Genomic DNA, 26492 nt, shown 5'->3' on the forward strand with positions numbered 1-26492 from the left:
ATTAATTCCTCTTAAACAATTAAAACAGAAAACATTCATGTCTCCCCCCGATGATGGTAAGTCTGGGGTTTGGTTCAAAGACATACCTGGTCATCTTCACTTCCTTCAGTAAATGGATTGGTCACGGAGCCAGAAAACATGTATTTAAACATGTGGACAAATCCGTTAAAAGGCCTTATCATTTCATGAATCTTTTTCCAGGCTGTTGAAAACAAGAAAGCAGGCAGGAACAAAAGATGAAATTTCAAGCTGGTTTGAAAACTTTAGAGCCTACATTATATAAAACAGGAGAAAATCTATCCTGGGAAATTACAACATTTTGGTAATGTTATTATAATATTTTGGCAATGTTTCCTGAGCAAGGTGATGCTTAAAAATAATACCTAAAGTATACTGAATATTTCCTACCTACCAGGTACTATGGTAAGGTTATTTCATAAGAACCATATGAAATAGGTACAGTTGTGATTCCATTTTACAGATTTAAAAAACTGAAGATGTAAGAAGTTAATTGACAGGTAACTGACAGAGGGAAGGGTCCTTCCAGAGTAAGATTTAACAAGAACCAGTCTGGTTTATTTGGAAGTAGAAGCCTTCTAGAACTCTTATTTACTTTTTAAATCGATTGTATTTTTATTTAATACGTACGTGGATTTTTTTTTCAGGATGTTAAAGTTTTCATGTTGCCTAGGACTTTAAACAAAGGTCTCAAAAACTGAGAAAAATATAGTAGGTGTCAAGGCTTCTTACATTTTGAATAAAGGTACCAATCTTCCTATGGAGGAAATTCTAAGAGACTGATGAAGGAATTCTGCCAGGATAAGCCTCCTGACAGTTACACAAGAAAAGACAAAGAATTAAATGGAGATTGAAGAAGCTGATGATGAGACTATCTTTGTAAAGCTGTGAAAGTGCTGTGACATTTCCCCTCCTCATGGAGAAGGGAGGGTGCATTAGTTATCTATTGCTGCATAACAAATTATCCCACAACAACAAACATTTATTATCTCACACAGTTTCTGCAGTGGCAGGAATTTGGGAGCAGTTTAGCTGAATAATGCTGCCTCAGAGTTTCTCACCAAGTTGCAGTCAAGATGTCATCTGATTAATTAAGCTGAGGTCACATGCATAGACTCTTGCTATAAGAAGGCTAGAAAAACTGAGTAACTGTCTTTCTCACTTTCTGTAAGCAGTGCTCACCACCACCAAGACACATAGTGGGGAATTCCCCAAACACAGAAAGAGAACTCAAATGATGGACAGCAGAAAATAAAGCCCCAAAAATATCAAATGTAAAGTCATCCCTTTGGCTGCCCAACACCAATATAACCACTGCTTTCAATGCTTATACTTCAAAAAAAAGTTGTCACTTAAAATACTGCAACTATCCTTTACACAAAGATGCACTCACTCTGTCACCCTCCAAAAGAGTCAACCCAGTGTTTCATCAATCACCACATCCATCATCCATTTCTAAGTCTACAACCTCTAGTTGCTATCTTTTCCTCTGCAACTTACTAAATAATGAAGTTTACCAACAATAGCACACCCCACATATAATAGTGAAGTAAAGGGTAAAGAAAGAAAATAAAAGTTAAAACACTTAAAAGTATACATGATACATCAAGAAAGGAAAGGAAACATGACTGTTCTCATTTCTTCCCCTGATCATGAGAATTTCACTTCCCTTTATACCTTCTTTTTTCCACCAGCTATTCTGTTGTCCCTTTACCTTCAACCAATACCTTCATTTCTAAGGGATCTGAGTGTTTGATGGACCTATATGTTTAAAGCTGTATCAGCAAACCTATTTCTGCTTCATGATCAGGGTTAATTACTTCCACCAAAACCATAACCTTGCTCTTCTCCTTCTCTTGCCTATTCAGTGACACAAGACATACAAAATGGTGAGGTGGCAGTCCCAGCTCCAAATCAGTAGAACCATTGTTCAGCCTTGTTGGAGGAATTCCCTTCTTTGGTAACAAACCTCTAAACCAGCAAAGTCCAGAATCTCAGAGAATGGCAGTTTAAAAAATTGTAATTGGGGGACATTAGGTATAATATCCCTTTGTTCCTAAATCCACTAATTTTACCTTTGGAAATGTAGTGGTTTTAAAACATATCCACAAATTCTTTGACATTTCTCCCATTTTAAAAAAAGGAGTCTCCTTAGATATAAGCAGCCTTAGTAACTAAGTTCTATGAACTGAATATGGTTGAAGTGACACTGCAGGACTTCTACTGTTAGTTTAGAAAAGGCATTACAGTTCCCACCTGGATTTCTCTCTCCTGGCATGATTGCCCTTGGAACCCAGCTACTATGTTGTGAGGAGCCAAACAGCACTGTGGAGAGGCCATGAGTAGGTGTTCTGCCCACAGATGCAGCATCAGTCACCAGACATGTAAAGGAGTGGGGCTTTAGATGATTCCAGTTGCCAACTTTTTAGCTGCCCCAACTGGCATCAAGTGGAAAGTGGAACAGAGATAAGCTGTCCCCACTGAGCCCTGCATAAATTACAGATTTGTAGGCAAAGTAAATGTTGAAGTTGCTTTAAACGACTAAGTTTTGGGGTGGTTATACAGCAGTAGATAACAGGAACAGGAAGAAAGAATGCCAAATATTGGACACTAGTTCAAAGCATATACTGCATCCTATAAAACAGCATCAAAAAGGATTATGTTCCAGAAAGCACCATAACTAAGACTTCAATAAGACCAGGTGCTTCTTGGTGATAGACTATACAATTAGACCAATGAATTCTATGGGCAACAGCATATTGCATTGCTTCTTTCATTACAGAGTGAATTTCTTGATCAGAAGCAATATGGTGTCAGACACAGTGACAGTGCATAAAGCATTCAGGAAGTTCCTAGATGGTGGTGCTGACAGAGCACAGCCATCAAGGAAAGCAAATTTAAACTTAGTGTATTTCAGAGAGGACAAATAACTACCACTTCCTAGATGATGGGGAGGGCCAATGGAATCCGCTTGCCTCCAAGTGGTTGGCTGGTCCTCCTGGAGCATGAGGCATATCACCAACTCAGGACTGCTCACTGCTGCTAGCAACCTGAACGCTCAGCAGTGGCTTGGTGATCCCACGCACAGCTCCAACCTTGTTATCATCACCATTTCATTCATGAGTCCACTGAGCAATCACTGAGCCTGGAAAAGGAGGCTGGGTTTAATCCACAAAGCTGTTCATTTCATCCATATGATTCTTAAGATTCATTCTGCAAAGTCCATCACCATATCCCTTCCCAAGGCTTCCTTGTCACCAGTTCTCCAATCGTGCTCTTGCCATGTCCTTGACCAACTGGCCAAATAATTAGCCTTGGACCATCAATACTTATAATTAGTGTCAGGAAAATTTCCTCAGGTCAAACCTTCATCCAGAAAGGTCTACCTGTCCCAGTATAAGAGATGATTTAAACCAGATACTAGAGTGAGCCCCAACTCCTTCAGGATTTGGAATTTAGTTGTCTCTGTCAACATTTTTTTTTTTTTTTTTTTTGCCGTGGGTCATGCGGGATCTTATTTCCCCGCGACAGGAGATCAAAACCATGCCCCCTGCAGTGGAAGCTCAAAGTCTTAACCACTGGATCACCAAGTAAGTCCGGCTGTAAACAATTTTAACTAGTGTGTATTTTTTGCCTTCTTATAACATCAATTTCTTTTTGGCCGCTGAGTCCTAACCAGGACCACCAGGGAATTCCCCATCTCTTATTTAAACGAACACTGTGCGCCTCCTTAAGATGGGGCCACCTCCTTTGCAAACCTATTTCTCCTCCTTCCAGGCCAGTTTATAATCCTCCGCCTTTTTTACGTACTTCATGGCAAATATGCCGGTTCCCTTGGCTGCCCACGAATGTTTGAGGGAGTGGAGGTGGAGTCCAAGGCGCCCATCTCCAGCATTAATTCTTTCAGCGCTCTTCTTATGCCTACTTGGGCCTCTGAGGAGAACTGCGCAAGCCAGGGTCCAGGCCCACACAGAGCTGGATACAGATTGCTCCCTTGGGTCACAAAGTGGCTCTCTCTCCGCCAGCATTATATGCACGCAACGGTTTTTAAGTGCTTCTGCCGCACCACAGGGTCACCGGCCACAGCGACAAAGATTCCCTGAGGTGAGCTCCACCATGCCTCGGCCAAAGGGGAAGAGGTGGGACATCCGCCCTGTCCAAGCCACTTCCGGAAATGACGTAGGAGTGTCAACATGCAAGATGGCGGCCCATCACCGGCAGAACACGGCAGGGCGGAGGAAAGTGCAGGTAGGGGACCCCAGCTCCTCGACCTCCCGGGCGTGGCTGGCATCCCCGGGCCCACCTCCAGCGAGTAGATACCTCGGGCCGCGGTCGGCCGGGGTAGCGGCTTGGGGCGAGCGGGACGGGGCGCGGCCGGCGGCTAGGGGTGGGGCTGCGGCTCTAAAGGCTTGAGGAAGGGGCGGGGGGCGGCAGATTGGACCCGCCGGGGCCCCGTCCCGGGACGCTTGGGCGCGCGGTTGGGAGCCTGGGGTTGCCGGTCGTCCACTGTTTCGTAGGCTTGGGGTTGCGTGGTCGAGCTGGGCTCGTTCCCCGCCCATCTGCCTCCGTTCCCTTGCCTCCCAAGCGCTGTGTCCAGAGGCGTCGGAGCGGAGGCCTGCGGGAGCTTCTCCGCGGGGCGGGCAGCGGAGTGAGTGGGCCCGTGCGGGGGCGTGGCGGGGCTGCGGCTGGGCTGCGGAGCCCTGCAGGGTTTTTGAGCAGGGGTCTGCATGTGGGAGACCCCTGCCTCCTTTTATGCGGGAGCTTCCCCCCACCCCCAAGGTGGAAATGACGTGGGAGTATGCTGATGTTAGTGGGGGAATTATAATTTTCATTGTTTTGGAATTTAATTTCGTCTTCACCATTTCTTCTTCAGAGTGCATCCTTGAATCTTTCTTTCTGTTTCTCTAATGTATTTATTATTCAAGGGTAAAGAGTTACCTAACCCGCCCGTGTGTGCTTTATGCCTTCGTGAATCCAGTTTTGTTTTGGGTACGTTTAAGCGTTATTGCTATCTATTATTTTCAACGATCTGAGGAGTAAACACCTATTACAGGTGTTTACCTGCAGGTATGTTGTATGTAGTGGTGACAGTACGGTACACTGAGTACTTAGGTTAGGCCCCAAAATGTGCAAAGAATTGAGAGAGTACAGAAATAAGTAACACCCAAGCTTTCTTTATAAAACACAGCATTATATATAGTTCTACAGGTTGAAATCAGTGAGTGTTTAATAGGTAGTCCGGACAAGGGGTTCCTTCATTGAGGAAATGGCTGTAGGCCATAAAGTCTTCTGGCCAGTTCACTTCTATGTTTTATTGATCTCATTGATCAGTACAGTGTCCTAGGCACTCACTTAGATGTTTGTTGAATTGAGTGACATTAATAAGAATCTAAAATAGCATACCTTGTTGGTGATTTTTAAGTGCATCAGTGATGGGATTTAAGTAACCCCAGCATCCAAGTCAGGTGGTGAGAATGTCTGTTCCTGACTAAAATGTAACTCAAAATTGTAACTTGACTATATTCTAGAGTGGTAGGTACATTCCTTAGGGTAGTAAGGAGAGTTAATCAAGTGTCTTAGTTTCTTGCATTTAGACTTAAAAGGCAATATAAAAGTACTGGATGGGGAAAATGTAAATTAGCTGCAGCATGTGTGGAAAAACTGAATGTTTTAATAAGCTGAATATGAATCATTGTATGCAGAATGAGGAAGGTGATCATTTCACTCTTCACTGATCAGAGTACAAAACTAGAGTTTGGGGATCAGCACTTAGCACCTTGTTCTTAATAGGTATAGCAATCAGATTGGTGAAGTGACTTGAAGCTATTTCCTAGGAAGAGCATTCAGAAGAACTATCTAAGATCAGTCTGCTGAAGAGAAGATTCAATGAGTCTTGTTAGCTACTTTCAGAATTTGTCTTTAAGGTGTAGAACCAGTATGAGAAGCCACAGAGATTGATTTTATCTCAACACAAGGGAGAGCTTTTGTTTATGGAAGTGTTTTTTAAACTAGTGCATGTTCATTGCAAAAAAAAAAAAACCCACAAAAAAAGTGTAAATGATAATTGTCTTCCACTCTTTAAAGAAAACTGCTTTGAAGACTGTGAGATATAATCCTAGCTAAGGGTTTTTCACTGAGAGCCCTATTGACATCTTGGGCTGGATAATTCTTAATTGGGGGAGGACTTGTTTTCCATCATCCTGCCTTCCCACTAGACACTGGCACCTTCCCAGTTGTGACAACGAAAATTGACTCTAGACATTTTCAGATGTCCTCTGGAGGGCAGAGTTGTTGCTGGTTGAAAACTGATGTTCTATACTTCTTCGTGTGTGTGTGTACCCGACTTAGGTGATTTTTTTACTCTAAGTGGAGTCATGGTATTCACTGTTTCATGTCTTCCTGTTTGTCAGATTTTTAAATACACATTTCCTTTGACCCAGCAATTCCTTGTCTAAAAAATTGTTTTACAAAAGTACATATGCATATATCTTTCTCTCGTTATGCAAGGGTGTTTATTTTAGGAATGCTGTCATTGTGAAAAACAACAATCTAAATGTTTAACAGTAGTCAATTGGCAGATAAGTTAGGTACATTCATATAGTAGATTAGTTTGCAATTAAAAGATAAGCTAGGGCTTCCCTGGTGGCGCAGTGGTTGAGAGTCTGCCTGCCGATGCAGGGGACACGTGTTCGTGCCCCGGTCCAAGAAGTTCCCCCATGCCGCGGAGTGGCTAGGCCTATGAGCCATGGCCGCTGAGCCTGCGCGTCCGGAGCCTGTGCTCCGCAACGGGAGAGACCACAACAGTGAGAGGCCCGCGTACCGCAAAAAAAAAAAAAAAAAAAAAAAAAAAAAGATAAGCTAGATGTATATTATTAAAAAGGAAAGGTGTCCAGAAGTCAAAATAGGAAATCAACATAGCATGGTCCCATTTCCACAAAGGAAATAAGGCATTTTCAAAGTCTGGAAGGATATCAACAGTGATTGTCTCTGGAGTATTACATTATGTGATTATTGGTAAGGTGGGAAACAGAGTATCTTTTACTTTAAAACATATGAACCTTTATATTTTTAAACTTTTTACAACATTCTTTGCTCTCATAAATTAAAAAAAAAATCTTTCCATTTTGGAAAAAATATATATGGCTACAGAAATTTATTTTGCCTCTTGGCTGTCTGTTTCTTGTACCAAGGTGGGGGGAGCGCAGCAGTGGGAGGCCCGCGTACCGCAAAAAAAAAAATTCGGTGCCAATATGATATCCAGTAGAACAGGGCTCAGTAAACTTTTTCTCTAAAGGGCCAGGTGTGAATATTTTAGGCTTTGCAGGCCATTCTCCTGTTTGGTAACCACTCAACTCTGCCATTATAATGTGGAACCAGCAATAGGACAATACCCAAATGAATAGGTGTGGCTGTGTGCCATTAAAACTTTGTTTACAAAACAGACTTTGGCCTGGATTTGGCCCTTGGGTGGCTTTTTACTAACCTCTGTAGAAGTTTTTTACTAACCCCTGACTAAGAGAAGTCAGGCTAGAAAGTGTCCTATTTTTATTTGCAAGACTGCTTTTTAGAATACTTTTTAAAATCAGCGCTCTCGAAACATAGGTACAAGCAGAAAGTCATGGTCCACGAGATTGAACAGGAAAAACACGTGTAAGAATTATTCATATTTGGCCAATTTTTCTTGGCCAAATTTAGCCTGATGTAGCCTGAGAGCTAGAAGTAGCCTTACACAAAAGAGCTGTGTGGTTCCCTTTATAAGGTGTTACAGAACAGGCAAAAGTCATCTATGGTGAAAAGGGTCAGTTCTAGATTGTCTGGGAGTGGGGTGTAGAGGTTGGGAAGAGGATGAGGGAACTTTCTAGGGTGGTGATGTATATATCTTGGTAGAATTTTGTATTACACAGGTGTATTAATTTGTCAGACGTATCTATGTATACTTAAGATGTGTACATTTCACTGAATGTAAATCTTACCTTTGAAAAAGGAGCCATAAATAAATAATGAACTCTGGTCAATGATATACATGCTGAAGTACTTAGGAGGAAATATTATTAATGATGCGCAACTTAATTTGAAAGCCATTGAAAAATGATATGGATCAAATGGATGGGTATGTTCAAATGGATAGAAAATGTTCATTGTGGCCTTCCCTGGTGGCGCAGTGGTTGAGAGTCCGCCTGCCGATGCAGGGGACACGGGTTCGTGCCCCGGTCCAGGAGGATCCCACGTGCCGCAGAGCGGCTGGGCCCATGAGCCATGGCCGCTGAGCCTGCATGTCCGGAGCCTGTGCTCCGCAACGGGAGAGGCCACAACAGTGAGAGGCCCCCTTAACGCAAAAAAAAAAAAAAAAAGTAAAAGAAAATGTTCATTGTAGAATATATCCATATGGATATATGGATGTTTGCTGTGTAATTCTTCCAACGTTTATATGTTCTCTAAATTTTTCATAATACGATGTTGGGGGAAAAATAACCTTTAAATGTCAAAAAATGATTAATGATAAGCAGCAGAGGAGGGAAAGTGAAAATTTTTTGTGGTGGTCAGAGAAAGCCTTGCTCAGAAGCTGACTTTTGAGTAAGAATCTAAGAGAAATGAGGTTGCTACTTGGGGGAAGAGCATTCCAGTGAGAATACCAAACGCAAAGGTCCTGAGGTGGCAACGTACCTGGCCTATTTGTGGAATAATAAAGTTGCCATTGTGGTTGCCATGGAGTGAGTGAGGGGAAGGGAGTAGGAGCTGAAATCAGAGAGGTAACTGCAGGCCAAATCATGTAGAGCACTACAGGCCATAGTAGGGCTTTGGCTTTTACTCCTGAGTGAGGTGGGAAGCATTTGGTGGATTTTGTGCAGAAGAAATGTGTTTTCTCAGGATCACCTGACTGCAGGTGAGCAAGGGCAGAGCAGAGAGACCAGTAGCTATTTAAGAAATCCAGGTGCTATGTGATAGTGGCTCCACCCAAGGTGGTGAAAATTGGTTGAATTCTGGATGACAAAACTTGCTGACAGGATTTGAGATGAGAGAAGTTGAAGTGAGGCTGGCACTAAGGTTTTGGGCCTGAGCAACTGGAAGAATGGAGTTGCCATTAACGTCATCACTGAGACAGGAAAAGCTCATTTGGAGAGGACTGTCAGGAGCTCTGTTCGGGACATGCCGTGATTCAGATGTCTATTAGACATCCAAGTGGAAATGAGTTAATGCACACCTTGGGGAAGCCTGGGGGAATAGCCCAGAGTGTCCCCTTTGTGAGCCTGAAATGCTTTTAAGTCTCCTTTCTTTTCTTAAAAATATTGTGATTTTGTACTCATTCTGTAATATATCCATATTTGTTTTCATACAAAAAATTGTTACTGTGGTAGGCGGAATGCCCGCCCCCCACCACTGCCAAATGTTCATGCCCTAATCCCTGGAATTTATGCATATGTTATGGTTACATGATAAAAAGGATTTTGCAGCTGTAATTAATGTTACAGACCTTGAAATAGGAGGATTATCCTGGATTATCCCAGTAGGCCCAATCTAATCATGTGAGCCCTTAAAAAGCAGAGACCTTTCTCCGCTGGAGGACCAAGTCAGAAAAATGTGAGGCATGGGGGGGCCCTCCTGTTGCAGGAGAAGGCACATAGAAAGCATGAGGATTGCAGGCAGCCTCCAGGAGCAAGGACGAATCCCTGGCTGAAAGCCAGCAAGGAAACAGGACCCTCCGGCCTACAACTACAGGGAGCTGAATTCAGCCACCAACCTGAATGAGCTTGGGAGCAGTCTTTCCTAGCGTAACCTAACTGGATATTGCTGCTGGGGGAATACTCTGTCATTTTTCTCCCTGTCAGAGTCCCTTTAATTGTCTCTTCCAAATGCATACTTCCTACTGAAGGTCTGGCTTCTGACTTCCCATCCCTTGCAGAGTCCTTATAGTACCTTCTCTTCCTTCCCCCCGCCCTTTTTTTTTTTTAAACAAATCAAGGCAAAAATGAGTCCTCATCTTCTCTGCCTTTGCCTGTACTCTTGACTTTGCCTAAATGAAGTTTTTCCAGGACTTTGTTCACTCATTTATTGCTTCTGTGTCCAGCACCTTCTACTCTTCTTTTTCTTTTACTTCGATCTCTTCTGCCTGCAAAGCTTGCCTATATCTTGAGAAAAAAAACTTCACTTACTGTCTTTCCCCCACTAGAATGAAAGCTCCAGGAGGGCTTCTGTGCTCACTACTGTATCCTCAGCATTTAGAATAGAGCCTGGCAACTGGTGGCTGCTTAATCAGTATTTGTTGAAAGACTTGAATCCTATTTTTCTTCTGTCTACAGCCAATTTTTTTTTTCTTTAACAAGTTCTTAATGTGATATGTCTTAGAATATATCATTGTATGTAATTTATTCTTTAATGACTACATAGAATGGATGGACCATAATTGACCTAGCCATTTTCTTATTGAAGTTATTGTTCCTGTTTTGTCCATCATACTAAAATTTACCAAAAAAATTAATAGCAGAGTTATGAAATAGTAAAGGAAGTCTTACAAAAGTAGGCAAAAAGACAGAGATAGATAGTATAGAATGCATAAAAGATGAAGGATCAGTTTGAAAATTCCAACATCTGACTGATGAGAGTTTAAGAAGGAGCAAAGAAAACAGAGATAGTTATTAATGAATTGATGTAAGATTTCCCAGAGCTGAAAGTTTCTAGATTGAAAGGGCTTTCAAAGTGCACAGCAAAATTAATGATAAAATGACCAAAAATTATCATGATAAAGAACCCCCCCCAAAAATACCCCACCAAGTAAAAAGAGAAGATCCTAAAATCTTGGGCTGTATAGGTGGTGGTGCGGGAGAGAATGAATATGGGATCACCTTAAAGCTGAGTGAAACAGAATTGGCATTGAATTCAGTGGCAGCACTGGATGCTAGAGGAAGTTAGAGTAGTGCTTTCAAAAGCTGAGTTTTTTTCTACATGGACTTCTTTATCCTGCCAAATCAAGTGTAAAGGTAATGACCTTTTCAGACATGCAAGGGCTAAGTCACCTCCCGTGTACCTTCTTCTATGTTAGTTTCTTAAGGTCCTGGGGATGTACTTCTGCCATACTGGGAAGTGAGCAAGGAAAAATTGGAATTCAGGAAACAATGGCTCTAACCCAGAAAAGCAGTAAAGGGAAGCACCGAAGGTGACAACTGTGCCAGCAGACCGAGAGGGCAGCCAGCCCAGATTAGAGTGAGAATGTGGGAGATTCTGAGGGGGAAGCCTTGTGGGAAAGTGGGGGTTGGAGGTGGGTTCTTGCTGGACTATCTAATATGCTGCAGTAATTCAAGAAAATCGAAGTTAAAGTAGAGGGACCCATTGAAGGAAAGAAGGAACTCTAGGGAAAATGAAGAGCTCTCTGAGGAAGGAAATGTATTCATAATATAGTACTTGGCTAGTCAGTAGATAGCAATTACAGTCCAACAGTGTAGCACTGATTATTTAATCAACCAAAAACAGTGATAGATCTATCAATATCAGAAGAGTAGAGGGAAGAATTACTGAGGGAAGTTTCAGAGCTACATCCTAACCTACCATAGCTTGAGTAAATAGGCGATGTCTAAAATGGATAAGGATAAGCACAATATTTCGAGAAATGCAGTAGCTATCTAATAGAAACAACCAAGAGTTGAAATTAATTACCTCTAGGGATTAAGACTGTGTATGGGGAGTCTTAACCAGACAGTAGGAAGATGGTTTTTCATTATTGTCTTTCAGTACTATTTGATTTTCTGAATACAGGCAAGAATTAGTTGGATAAGAATTAAATTATAGGGCTTCCCTGGTGGCACAGTGGTTGAGAGTCCGCCTGCCGATGCAGGGGACACAGGTTCGCGCCCCTGTCCGGGAAGATCCCACATGCCGCTGAGCGGCTGGGCCTGTGAGCCATGGCCGCTGAGCCTGCGCGTCCGGAGCCTGTGCTCCGCAACAGGAGAGGCCACAACAGTGAGAGGCCTGCGTACTGCAAAAAAAAAAAAAAAAAAAAAGAATTAAATTATAAATTCAAAAAACTAAGTAATATATGCCTATTATAAAACATTCATACTGTATTAAAAAGGCATGAGTGAGTGACAGTCACCATAATTCCATCACTCAGGAATAACTACTGGTAGTTTTATACATGTATATCCTTCTAAACTTGTGTGTTTATTTTTAAATATATCTATATTTAATATTATGCAACATGTTTCCAGTAATGATTATTATACACTACTGTGTTAGACCATGCATACTTCACTTAAATATACCCTGGGTTTCTTCCGATATTAATCAGTCTAGAGTTACACCAACATTTTTAATGATTAAATAGTATTCTCTTTTATAGATGTGTGTGCCAAAATTTACCCAACTAGGTAGGATACTTCTAGTTATTTGCTGGGGTTTTTTGTTTTTTATTTTGTTTTGTTTTGTTTTTTGCGGTACGCGGGCCTCTCACTGTTGTGGCCTCTCCCGTTGCGGAGCACAGACTCCGGACGCGCAGGCTCATCGGCCATGGCTCACGGGCCCAGCCGCAACGCGGCATGTGGGATCTTCCCGGACCGGGGCACGGACCCGTGTCACCTGCATCGGCAGATGGACTCTCAACCACTGCGCCACCAAGGAAGCCCTATTTGCTGTTTTTAATCTCACATCTGTAATAGATGCCCTTAAAGAGGTTGGTCCAAACTTGTTTTGCTGAGAATTCCTTGCCACCTGGAATGAGGACTGACAATCATGTTGTTATTCTCTGACCCTTTCCCACTGGGCCAATCAGATCATCTCCCAGAAATTTGAAAATCAAGATTCATATATGCTACCTCATCTTCCTTAAATAGGAAATATACTGAGAAAAGCTGATAAGGAGCCTTGAAGCCCCAGAGGAAGAGGCATTAAGAGAGACTGAAACTAACATTGAAGCCAGCTTGTTTCCTGATGGTTTTTCAGTATCTGATTCATGGAAAAAATATTTATGAGATGTCTTTTGTATGCCAGATACTATAATAAGGATACTATGGTAGGAGGAACAAGGCAGACAAGTTCCTTTCCCTCTTGCAGCTTTTATTCTAATGGAGAAGATATAGCAAAAAAGATAAATATGCAGCGTGGTAAGAACTGTAGAAGAAATGGAGTAGGGGAGGTGTTAGGGGAAGGAGATCAGGGAAGGCCTTTTAGAGGAGGTTACTTTTCTGCTAAGACCTGGAGGGTGAGGGTGAGGGTGAGTCAGCCAAAATGAAAGCTGGGAGAATAGTATTCTTGTGGGGATTGGAGAGGTGAGGAATCTTCTTGGCACAGGGAAAAGTAAATCTGAAGGCCCTAGGATGGGAAAGAACTTGATGTGTTTGAGGAACAGGAAGGAGTTTAGTGCGACTGTCGTCAAAGAGCATAGGGGAAGTTAGTTTGAGGTGAGTGTGAGTTTGCAGGGTAGAACCAAAGCATGTGAGGAATTTGGACTTGACTTTAAATGCAGTGAAAAGCTTCAGTAGAGAAGTGCCATGATTTTATTTTTAAATGTCTGAGTCATGATTGAATTTCCTGCCCTTGAGCTCTGTTAGATATCCTTGTTAAATTCTCATCTTAAATTCTTCATTTTTAAAAAAATTTAAGCTTGTTTGAGTAGATTTCAGTTACAGTTACTTGCACCGAAAGGCCGGGTTAAAACAGCATCCTTGTCCTTTTGTATACAACCCTGGCCCTTTTCACATCTTTTATTATTTATGTGTTTGTTGGCCATTTTCTTTTCTTTTAAAAAAATTTCCTCTTCGTGATCTCTGTTCCTCTTTCTGTTGGAGAGGTTGACTTTTTCTTATTGTTATCTAAGGAATCTTTGTATGTTGTCAAAAGTAAACTTTTGTCTTTTGTATTCATTTTTTCCCCATTTAGGTGTTTGCCTTGTAACCTTGCTCATGTTATTTTTTTGACATTCAGAAGTTTGCTTTGTTTTAAATAACAGCTTTAATGAGATAAAATTCACATAAATTTACCTTTTTAAAGTATACAACTCAGTGATTCTTAATATATTCGCAAAGTGCCTTGACCACCTAATTCCAGAACATCTTCATCACCCCCAAAAAGAAATCCTGTACACCATAATAGTCATTCCCCATTCTCCTCTTCCCCAAGCCCCTGGAAACCATTAATCTACTGTCTGTGGATTTTTCAGTTGATGGACATTTGAGTTGTTTCCGTTTTTTTGGCTATTGTGATTAATGCTGCTGTGAACATTTGTGTATGTATAGAAAGTTTTGGCTTGTGTTTGGTCAGATCAGCGTTGCCCTTTTCTTTTGCAAAGATTGTGGTCTTTCTTGTCATGTTACCAGAGCCTTCTCTATGTAGAGACTATGTAAATACTTGCAAGTATTTTCATGATTAGGTTATTAAATTTCAATCTTTAGTCCATATGAAAATTCATTTTGGTTTAAGATTTGGAGAGAGGATATTATTTTTTGCAATAGAATCACTAGATGTTCCTAGATAATTTATTAAATAATTTATCATGCCCTCATTGTTTCAAAATCTGTTTATATCAAAATAAAAAATGTATAATGGGAAAATATGTTTCTGAATTTTGTTTTATTTCATTGATCCTTTTATATATTCCTATTGTGGTCCTCCTTGTAATTCTGGTAGCTTTATAATACCTTTTAAGATCTTTAAAGAATATCCTTTCATTTAAAAAAGTGACTGGGTAGTCCCCTCAAAACATTGTACTATTGGTATATATTTTGTCAACTTCTAGAAAGAAATCCAGTGAGACTCTGACCACAGTTGGGTTAAAATCACAAAGTTAAGAAAAATTGTTTATTTTGAATCTTCCTGTACTACCTTCCTGTACTACTTCCTGTAGTACTTCCTGTACTAATATGGTATGTCTCCTTTATTCAGGTTTTCTTTTACGTACCTTGTCCTGTTGATTATGTATCTTCTTTGCAAAATGAATTTCTAGGTATTTATTTTTGTTGCTATTGTAAATAGGGTCCCCTTCCCCCTGTTATATCTTAACTGGTTATTTCATTAGAATAGAAAAGTTTGCTTTTGGCTGCCAGCCAGCTTGTTGAGTTTTCTTAATTGTAATTGCTTTTGGTTGATTCTCTTGAGTTTTCTCATGGAGCAGACAGAGGTTATCAACCATAACAGAGTAGGGAAAAGTTCTCTGAAAGAAAAGTTTAGTGTGTTATTGGAGAGCAAAACCTCATTTTGCTTAGCAGGTCAGAGAAGGTCTTTTGGAGGAAGCATCATTTCAACAGAAATCTAAAGACTGCAGTAGGAATTAGCCAGAGTGGGAGGAAGAGCTTAGCCAGACAGAGTGGGAGGAAGAGCTTCTAGACAGAGGGTACCAGCACATGTGCCCGTCTGGAGGCACAGTGTGTGCAAGGAGTGGGAGCAGTGAGCAAGGATGAGGGGCAGGAGAGGCGCTTGAGGAGTCCAGATCCAATCCTGAGTCTAGTGGAGTAAGCAGCCAGAGGGGTTTTTGAACAGGGAGCGATATTCCTATTTACATTTTTAAAAGATATTTCTATTCATGTTTTAAAGATTCATCCAGCTGCTTTGTGGAAAATGGATTAAAGACAAACAAGGGTAGGAGAGAAAGTCCAGTTAGGAGATATTTGCAGTGGTTTAGCCTCAAACTTGCTTATCTTGGTCTAGGCTATTATTAATGTCACTCTTCTCTCCTCAGCCCTTCAGTCTCTATAGAGTAAAATAAAGTTTTTAGCGGATTGGGAAATAAGTTTTATATTAGAAAACATGGGATTTTGAATTTCAGATTGGCCACTAGAAGGCTACATTTTATTATCACATGTTTTGTAACTTCATAAACAGCCAATCTTGACATATTTGTCAGGTTTCCTATGTTATTCGAGATGAAGTGGAGAAGTACAACCGAAATGGGGTCAATGCCCTGCAGCTGGACCCAGCACTAAACAGACTTTTCACAGCAGGTCGAGACTCCATCATAAGAATATGGAGTGTCAATCAGCACAAGGTAAGTCAGGGATTGAGTTTATACTTTAAATCTATACTCAATAAGTTTTGGTCTGTCTAATAAGGTGCCTTTCACAGTTTCAGATTTAATCTCTTTGAGCACTGAGTTATTTGGTACACTCTATAAATAAAGACACTGCAACCAGAATTCAGTAAGCTTCTGAGAAAAACACCCCAGGGGAGTTTCAGAAGTGTTTTAGCTAAGGCAGGGACTCTATAAACTAGGTTTGTGATAAGAGCCCTTTGCTGCAAAGGAACAAAGAGGTTTGTCTGGTAGGGAGCTTCTTTGCAACAATTTATTTTTCTGTTTTAAATATGTTCCCAAAAAGCTTTCTTGCATCCCTTTTCAGTGTTACTAAAAAAAGATTGAATATGCTTTTACATTTATAATTAACCTTGAACAAGTATTTGATCTCTTCATTTAAAAGTGATTAGGGTGCCCACAAAACCCATAGGGCCTTTTAATGTGCTGTTGGATTCTGTTTGCTAGTATGCAACAGCACATTAAAAGGATCATACACCATGATCAAGTGGGGTTTATTCCAGGAATGCAAGGATTCTTCAATATATGCAAATCAATCAATGTGATACACCATATTAACAAATTGAAGGAGAAAAACCATATGATCATCTCAGTAGATGCAGAGAAAGCTTTCGACAAAATTCAACACCCATTTATGATAAAAACCCTGCAGAAAGTAGGCATAGAGGGAACTTTCCTCAACATAATAAAGGCCATATATGACAAACCCACAGCCAACATTGTCCTCAATGGTGAAAAACTGAAACCATTTCCACTAAGATCAGGAACAAGACAAGGCTGCCCACTCTCACCACTCTTATTCAACCTAGTTTTGGAAGTTTTAGCCACAGCAATCAGAGAAGAAAAGGAAATAAAAGGAATCCAAATTGGAAAAGAAGAAGTAAAGCTGTCACTGTTTGCAGATGACATGATACTATACATAGAGAATCCTAAAGATGCTACCAGAAAACTACTAGAGCTAATCAATGAATTTGGTAAAGTAGCAGGATACAAAATTAATGCACAGAAATCTCTGGCATTCCTGTACACTAATGATGAAAAATCTGAAAATGATATCAAGAAAACACTCCCATTTACCATTGCAACAAAAAGAATAAAATATCTAGGAATAAACCTACCTAAGGAGACAAAAGACCTGTATGCAGAAAATTATAAGACACTGATGAAAGAAATTAAAGATGATACAAATAGATGGAGAGACATACCATGCTCCTGGATTGGAAGAATCAATATTGTGAAAATGACTCTACTACCCAAAGCAATCTACAGATTCAATGCAATCCCTATCAAACTACCACTGGCATTTTTCACAGAACTAGAACAAAAAATTTCAAAATTTGTTTGGAAAAACAAAAGACCCCGAATAGCCAAAGCAATCTTGAGAACGAAAAACGGAGCTGGAGGAATCAGGCTCCCTGACTTCAGACTATACTACAAAGATACAGTAATCAAGACAGTGTGGTACTGGCACAAAAACAGAAAGATAGATCAATGGAACAGGATAGAAAGCCCAGAGATAAACCCATGCACATATGGTCAACTTATCTTTGATAAAGGAGGCAGGAATGTACAGTGGAGAAAGGACAGCCTCTTCAATAAGTGGTGCTGGGAAAACTGGACAGGGACATGTAAAAGTATGAGATTAGATCATTCCCTAACACCATACACAAAAATAAGCTCAAAATGGATTAAAGACCTAAATGTAAGGCCAGAAACTATCAAACTCTTAGAGGAAAACATAGGCAGAACACTCTATGACATAAATCACAGCAAGATCCTTTCGGACCCACCTCCTAAAGAAATGGAAATAAAAACAAAGATAAACAAATGGGACCTAATGAGACTTCAAAGCTTTTGCACAGCAAAGGAAACCATAAATAAGACCAAAAGACAACCCTCAGAATGGGAGAAAATATTTGCAAATGAAGCAACTGACAAAGGATTAATCTCCAAAATTTATAAACAGCTCATGCAGCTCAATAGCAAAAAAACAAACAACCCAATCCAAAAATGGGCAGAAGACCTAAATAGACATTTCTCCAAAGAAGATATACAGACTGCCAACAAACACATGAAAGAATGCTCAACATCATTAATCATTAGAGAAATGCAAATCAAAACTACAATGAGATATCATCTCACACCAGTCAGAATGGCCATCATCAAGAAATCTAGAAACAATAAATGCTGGAGAAGGTGTGGAGAAAAGGGAACACTCTTGCACTGCTGGTGGGAATGTGGATTGGTACAGCCACTATGGAGAACAGTATGGAGGTTCCTTAAAAAACGAAAAATAGAACTACCATATGACCCAGCAATCCCACTACTAGGCATATACCCTGAGAAAACCATAATTCAAAAAGAGACATGTACCAAAATGTTCATTGCAGCTCTATTCACAATAGCCCGGAGATGGAAACAACCTAAGTGTCCATCATCGGATGAATGGATAAAGAAGATGTGGCACATATACACAATGGAATATTACTCAGCCATAAAAAGAAACGAAACTGAGCTATTTGTAATGAGGTGGATAGACCTAGAGTCTGTCATACAGAGTGAAGTAAGTCAGAAAGAGAAAGACAAATACCGTATGCTAACACATATATATGGAATTAAAAAAAAATGTCATGAAGAACCTAGGGGTAAAACGGGAATAAAGACACAGACCTACTTGAGAATGGACTTGAGGATATGGGGAGGGGGAAGGGTAAGCTGTGACAAAGCGAAAGAGAGGCATGGACATATATACACTACCAAACGTAAGGTAGATAGATAGTGGGAAGCAGCCGCAGAGCACAGGGAGATCAGCTCGGTGCTTTGTGACCGCCTGGAGGGGTGGGATGGGGAGGGTGGGAGGGAGGGAGATGCATGAGGGAAGGGATGTGGGAACAGATGTATATGTATGACTGATTCACTTTGTTATAAAGAAGAAACTAATAAAAAAAATTTTTTTAAACCCATAGGGCCTTATTATATAGTATAAAGTTGGTGTAAAAATATGAAAACAGGAGCAGGACTTAATGATATGTGAAGATAAATCCCCAGTCAAATGGAAAGGAGCTCTTTTTGTATTTTGTTTGAATGCCTGTATTGTGAATGACATAGAAAGGAAGATTCAGGGAAGAAGAAGGAGCATTTCTTGAACTCCTAGCTATGTACCAGACACTTAGCACTTTCGTATCCAATATGGTTTTAATAATCCTTCAAGGCAGATATTAAGATCCATTTTCATAGGTGGGAAAACGGACTCAGAGAAACCCATGGTTAAGTAGCTAGTTCATGACAGAGAGTTAGAACCCAGTCTAACCCTGAAACCCTGATGTTAGACCTTGTCATTTTAAAAGTCAGTGTCTTTTAGCAAGCTCTACAAGTCTGATGTTCCATCTGAAAAGGAACCACTACTTTGCACGGTTCCTGGATAGTTTCTTTAAATGGACTTTGGTCCAGTGGGCTTTGAATTCTTTAACCAGTGGAAACAGTGGTGGCCCAATGTTAAAAACATGGAAAGTAAGAAAACTATGGCTCTGAAATGCTTTTTGGAACTTATATTTGAATTGGAATGTCACTTTCCTGGAAATTTACAGTATTTCAGACAAATTAAGGAAAACACAAAAACTAGCCTGGAAGAATTAGAAAGCTGCCTATCCTGCCCTCAGACATCTCTTTCTGGTCCTCATTTTTATGACAAGATTGAATAGCATCATTTCTCAACTAGACTTGTAGAGAGCTATTCTTTTTGCCCATGAATCATCTTGAACTTGCCTGTCTTAGGTGTAGGATATAACCAAATACTCTTCTTTAAAAGGCCTCTTCTGGTGATTAAACCAAGTGAGAAGAATAGAAAAATCTTGAGTTACTGAATTGAAATGATGATCCTTTAGCCCTTGGCTTCCATTTCTTCTCTGAAGGACTGTAGATACTGTGACAAAATGTTTAGTTCACAGGTAAAAACAGCAGTAGGAAGCTAAGAGCAGAAGCGTGCATCCCCCTCTGCAGTCTGGCTACGCTTCTGACCACTCTCATCAGCTTCCTTTCTGTCCCTGCTGTCTGCTTTGAGCCTTCACCACTACTGAGTCAGATCCCCCCAGCCTACAGATTTGTTTATGTCCTGTCCTTTCTAGTGAACCCCTTCCTATTGCACTCATGTCACCCACAGTGCCTAGCCCAGATCTTGTTGCCTTCACTAACTCAGGGCATAAAAATTAAGCATTTTTCCTGGAAACCTAGACTTTCATCAGTAATAAAACTGTCCTGAAACAAAACTTCTGTTTATATCTGTCATATGGAAGCATCAATTGTTTGATAAAATCTACTCTGAATTCAGTTGTCAATTTTAAGACCTTAGAGCAGTGTGTCACATTAATTGAAGAATATAAACATATCTATAATTTGTGATATATTTTATCCTCTAATATAGACTAAAGACATTTTTATGATTTTTCTTTTAATTTCAGCAAGATCCATATATAGCATCTATGGAACACCATACCGATTGGGTAAATGACATTGTACTCTGTTGTAATGGGAAAACATGTAAGTATTTCTTTGAATTTTTGGGCTGCTGGAAGATTTTAATTCAATTTAATATATTTTTCTTTTTTTATGTAAGCCTTTTTATTGAAGTATAACATACATACAGAAAAGCACACACACCTTGAGAGTATAGCTCATTAAAATTTCACAAGGTGAACATCCATATCAAGAAACATATTACCAGAAGCCCCCTTATGCCACCCTTTCAGTCACTACCCCTTGTCCCAAGGTAACTGCTCTCATGTCTTATAAGCACTATTGATTAGTTTGCCTGCATTGTCATTGTATATAAATAGACTCATACAACATGTATTCTTCTTTTAACCTTATTAATATTTCTTTTTGTTTTCATTATGGTAAGATCCATTTCTTGGTTTTGCAATCTGTGTTAGAGAAACTTTTCATAATCAAGTTAGTTGTGCCTTCAACTGAAACATTAAAAAAGTTTGTCTTGCCTATCTAAAAAAATATTTGAGACAAAATACAATAGGTTCTAGAAAGAACTTTCAGATATATATGTATATGTGTATGTGTGTATGAATATTAAGATGTTTGAATTAATGTTCGGAATATTATAAATATTCAATATACATAAATATTCAAATATTTATGTATGAACATTTTGTATGTATGTGTGAAAGTTTGAGACAATGTTACATTGTTTTACGTTAATTCTTTAAAATGGTGTTAAGTCACATTACTAAGGGGTTTAATTCTTTGCCTTTTCTAGTAATATCTGCTTCTTCTGATACAACAGTAAAAGTATGGAATGCACATAAGGGATTTTGCATGTCAACATTAAGGACACATAAGGTAAAACAACACAATTTTCAATGTCTTTAGTGTAATACTGAGATCTCAGTACTTCATGTGGCTCATTTGCTTATTGATCTACAGAGTAGATCAGAGTATGTGTATTTTGTTGCAGGATTATGTAAAAGCCTTAGCATATGCCAAGGATAAAGAACTGGTAGCATCGGCTGGGTTGGACCGACAAATATTCCTTTGGGATGTGAATACTCTAACAGCATTGACTGCCTCAAATAACACTGTCACAAGTAAGGTGTTTGAAAAAAATTTCTTTGAAAGTGATCCAAATTGACATAAATAAAGAATGGTTTATAAAACAAGTTTGATAAGTTTGCATCGAGAGAGTGGTACTACCTGCAGCGTTCTAGCCCCCAAGAGTATGATTAAACAAGGAACCAGTTTCTCACTGCAACCTAAAAATGGTAACTTCTCCAGGTGTAACCTGGTTACTTTTGTACATGTGCATGTGTTAGCTCCCTAGCTGAAGTGTAAGCTTCCACAGGGCAGAAGTACCTGTCTTATTACTTTGTATATCCCAGCTGTGCCTGGCCCAAAGCCACACTCTAGGCAGATATTATTGATGGAGGTCGTGATTACCTGGCAAAAAGTAGGCAGTTTTTGACGTTTAAAAGTGTTACTATAGGGCTTCCCTGGTGGCGCAGTGGTTGAGAGTCCGCCTGCCGATGCAGGGGACACGGGTCCGTGCCCCGGTCTGGGAAGATCCCACATGCCGCGGAGCGGCTGGATCCGTGAGCCATGGCCTCTGAGCCTGCGTGTCCGGAGCCTGTGCTCCGCAACGGGAGAGGCCACAACAGTGAGGGGCCCACGTACCGCAAAAAAAAAAAAAAAAAAAAAAAAGTGTTACTGTATACTAAGAGCCTTTGAGTTAATGGCCAACTTGGAAAATACCCAAAGGAAAGAAAGGTTTTTAGTGCCAATATTGTGGGACCCTTTCAGAGCAGCCCTAAAGAATCCAGCCAACTCTTCCTGAGCAGAAGAGTTCAGGAAGGCTAACCTAGCATCTAGAGGCAATTCAGAGAGATTCACAGCAGGTTAGTAGCATGTATGCCTCATCAACTAAGAGATCTCAGTTACCCAGTCAGATCCAGACAGGTCTAGACTTGAAACTCAGCTCACACTTGGCCCAACCAATAAGAGTTCTCTAGGCCAGGTGTCAGTAGGGATTCTTGAGAGCACATTTACAGCTAAGCCAGACCTAGAAGGTCTGTGTTCAGGATATGGGCCTGAACTATCTAGATTCCTACATAACAGGTCCAATTTGTCATGACTGTGGAATACTCATGTTGATATAACTAACAGTTCTAATATAATCTAGTGTGTGCCAAGAAGGGTAGGTTGGGAGACTGGTGTTTATAATTTCTTAAATATTATTTTGCCCTTTTTCTCAGGAAATATGTGAAGGTCTAAACACTATTCTTCCCTTGTTTTCCGTGATTTTTCACCTGTACACAATCTCAGGGATTCAGCAGCTGGTCCCTACTGGGGGCTGTCATAATACATCATTTAGCTCTCTCTAGATATAAGGCCTGCCTGAAAGAGACACTAACAAGAAGGAATGAAGCAAAAAAAGCAGGATTGTCCCAAGGTCAGAGACAAGGCTTAGTGGTTATAGATTCTGCAACAGATATGTCTTGCTTAGAATTGTTTAGAGAGGATATCAAATACTTTTTTTATAATTATGGAGGTAATAATAATAGCTAATATTTATTGAGCATTTAATACAAGCAGTTACTTTTCTAAATACTTTACATGTATTTACTCCTTTACTCACAGCATCTCAGTGTGTTTGTTTAAATTTATTCTTCGTTGTACAGTTGGAATCATACTGTATAGACAATTTTATATACATACTTCAGTGGTATTGAGTTCTGAATCAAAGGGCATGAATATGATTCTTGCTACACATTGTCTAATTTCCTTCTAGAAGAGTTGTACCAAATTATCATTCCACAAGTAATGTATGAGGTTGCCATTTTAACTATATTTTTTGAGAATTAAGCATTGCCTTGTTTCTTATCTATTTGGTAGGTGAAAACTGTATTTTTGTTTTGATTTGTGTTTTCTTGTAAATAATGAGTTTAGCCATAGTTTTCATTTTTATTGGCACATGTGCATCTTTGAAAATACATTACTTATGCAGATAGTTTCTTAAATGGCAGTGCAATTCAATTTAGCAAATATTTATTGAGCACTTGTGTATGCTCAAATCCAGAAGAGATGTAAATTTTGTTAACAATATTATGATTTAGAATTATTTCCATTATAGGGATTTCTTTTCCTTAGAGTACTCATAAAGATAAGATTTTCTAAATCGAATAATTAAACTTGCAATTTGTGCTAACTAGTTATTAAACAGCTGATGATTTTAACATAGCTCCATTTATCCTTACTAGCTTCTTCTTTAAGTGGGAACAAAGATTCCATTTATAGCCTGGCAATGAATCAACTGGGAACAATCATTGTATCAGGGTCCACTGAGAAGGTAAGGGGAAACTTAAAGGGTATATTTTAACACTAGAAAGTAAAGAAACCAAAATAATTTGATCTGTGTAATTACAAAATACATAGACAGCGGTTTTGCCTGGTGGATACTAAAATAAGGTTTTATTTGAACAAGTAAGAGTATAACTGTATAATTACTGTTGTGTGTGGTAACAGAGGCGGAGGGTGGAGTGGGGGAAGCCTGTGCTTTTTTTGACGTTAAAAAGACTTCCTCCTACTTAAAAAAGTTGGGAGCCTTGGACACTGTCTATTGGCAGAAGTAGTACTTCCCTCTCAGAATTTAATAGTTGTCATTTGATTTATAAAAGTCATCTGTTATTTAAATTTGATCATTTGTATGATACTTCGTTAAAATTCACAGGTTTTAAGAGTATGGGATCCAAGAACATGTGCAAAACTAATGAAGCTTAAAGGGCACACGGATAATGTTAAAGCATTGCTGTTGAACAGAGATGGCACACAGGTATGCAGTTCACATGAACATTTACCTACTGACCTTGTCAAAATTTCATACAGCAGAAGCTCCCCCATTTTGTATATTGTTGCATAGTTGGTTTGAACCAAAAGCCACACATATTAGAAACTGTGGTCTAATTTTTAAATCCTTAAAATACTCAGTTGCACATACAGTAATCCACATTTCAAAATTTCTGTTTGCCTAACTTTTAAATAAAGGCCAAACAAAGGATTTCCTAAGAATAATTTTAATGCAGGTGAGTATATGCAGTTATGATAATGTATAGCTGAAATAATTTAAAATGTTCCCTTGTGTAAAGCAGAAGGAAGCTTTGGTATTGAATGCTTTCTGGCAGTGTAGTAAATGGAAAATTTCCTCACAGTGGGTCTATTTTCCAAGCAAATCTTGTCAGTTGACTATGTAGATACAGTGTATAGATTTAGTTATCTAACATAGTACTTAGAGTCAGCATTTCAAAGAAAAACATTTTGGTAATGTTTGAACATGTATTAATACTCTGTTGGCCACATAATTTGTGAATTATATATCACAGTTCTGTCCTGTAGCAGTAAAAAAATGATCTTTCACCAGTGTAGATAATAAAAAACAAAAACTGAGCACCATTTTATGTTATGACATACCTCTACCATGTACTGCTGCCATTTTTTGCATAGGGCAGGGTCATTGGAATTGATTGTGATTGGTTTAGAAGAAGGAGAGTATGAATGTGATGAGATGAGAAACACCATTGGTCTGTTACTCCTGTGGAAATTATGTCATGGAAGTTGCCTCACACATGAATTAGAGAAGCCTTTGTCTCCAGAGGTGAAAGGAAGGTTTGAAAAACTAGCCAAAGGAAAGAAATTATTTTTTCAGAACCAAGCAGAGAAGCTTGAATATTCCCATGGAGGTCTTTGGAGATGTGGAAGGATCTTGATATTAAAGTATTGTGTGACCTTGAGGAGAGGAATCTACTGGTCCCTAGTTTGCTTATCTGCAAAGTGGGAGTCATAATATTTAGTTAGTGTAATTGGTGAGAAGAGTAGAAATAATAAGTATATTCTTGTCTGTAAGCCAGGGCATTTTCTAGAGCTCTTGAGTTTCTTCATAGCAGCATTTTCATGTGAGTCTAAAAAGCCCAGTACAGGGGAATTCTCTGGCATCCCAGTGGTTAGGACTCCATGCTTCTACTGCCAGGGCCCAGATTCAATCCCTGGTCAGGGAACTAAGATCCCACAAGCCGTGAGGCGTGGCCAAAAAAAGCCCAGTACCGTTAGCTCCTCCTCACTGTTGCAGTAGCTGCCAGACTACACTTGAGATGGTTGTCCATGCCTAGTTCTGTTAGCTTTGTCCAGGATTGAACTAGATCATATGGTCTCCATGGGACTGCACTTAACTAGATGCTATAAACAATATGGTTTCCAGAAATGGGCTGTGGGCCTGGCCTACTTTCGTAAATCTCCTCCTGTCTACTACACTCCATGCCTTGTTTCCTATATAGACAATTATGAATGTGCTTTTACTTAAGAAGATTTAGGTAGCACATTTACTTACAAATGCACTTCACCTGTAGTCAGTTCCACTTACTGAAAGCAGAGAAGGTGATGTAGTACTACTTTAAAAGCTGCCTGTCAGCCTTAGAGTAAATAATTAAGCAGATACCATTCCTTCTCTAGTTCCTCCTTCATCCATTTTCCTTATTGGCAACGAGAGACTAAATGTAGATTTAGCCACCAACAACATGGCATCCTTACATTAGGGAATTGATCAAGAAAACATCTGTAATAACTACTCAACTGAGAAAAGAGAGGAGGAAAAAAGAAACCTTTACATACTGTTTCACAAACTCTTGCAACATGGAAGAAGTAACCATCGGTTACTGGACCAGAGTATATACTGCATCTTGCAGAGCTGCCCTGCAAGCTTCTAATGTAGGGTCTCTGCTGACGTTGTAAGTGAGGGACTTATGATAAGATATGTATAATAGGCCAAAGAATCCCATCGATGTCAGCCTATTGCCTCACTTCCTTCGTTGTATTGATAGTAAGATACTTAGCAAATCTTACTATCTGAGGTCTGTCACCGTGGCCGTTGTTCTGATTGTGCCAACATTCGTGGGCCAAGCCAGCTGACTTTTCA

At 39.7% G+C, this 26492-nt stretch overlaps 1 protein-coding gene across 6 annotated transcripts in view; it reads left to right on the forward strand.

Annotated features, from left to right (window-relative positions):
• Nucleotides 1-4218: 4218 nt before the first annotated feature.
• The window catches only part of WDR48 (WD repeat domain 48), a gene marked incomplete at both ends in the record, with an annotated part of 44460 nt that continues 22186 nt past the window's right edge, over nucleotides 4219-26492 (forward strand). For 2 of the 6 annotated variants that reach the window (XM_079713735.1, XM_079713737.1), the window contains 7 exons: nucleotides 4219-4266; nucleotides 15845-15985; nucleotides 20485-20563; nucleotides 21294-21376; nucleotides 21492-21621; nucleotides 23788-23876; nucleotides 24258-24359. In XM_079713735.1, coding sequence (XP_079569861.1) covers nucleotides 4219-4266; nucleotides 15845-15985; nucleotides 20485-20563; nucleotides 21294-21376; nucleotides 21492-21621; nucleotides 23788-23876; nucleotides 24258-24359 — 672 coding nt within the window. Of the gene's footprint in view, nucleotides 4267-4938; nucleotides 5008-15844; nucleotides 15986-20484; nucleotides 20564-21293; nucleotides 21377-21491; nucleotides 21652-21714; nucleotides 21796-23787; nucleotides 23877-24257; nucleotides 24360-26492 lie in introns of those variants that run through there. The other 4 variants (XM_079713734.1, XM_079713736.1, XM_079713739.1 and 1 more) reach the window with 4 other exon arrangements.

The sequence above is a fragment of the Hyperoodon ampullatus genome (genome assembly GCF_949752795.1).
Source record: "Hyperoodon ampullatus genome assembly, chromosome: 10".
Taxonomy (NCBI): domain Eukaryota; kingdom Metazoa; phylum Chordata; class Mammalia; order Artiodactyla; family Ziphiidae; genus Hyperoodon; species Hyperoodon ampullatus.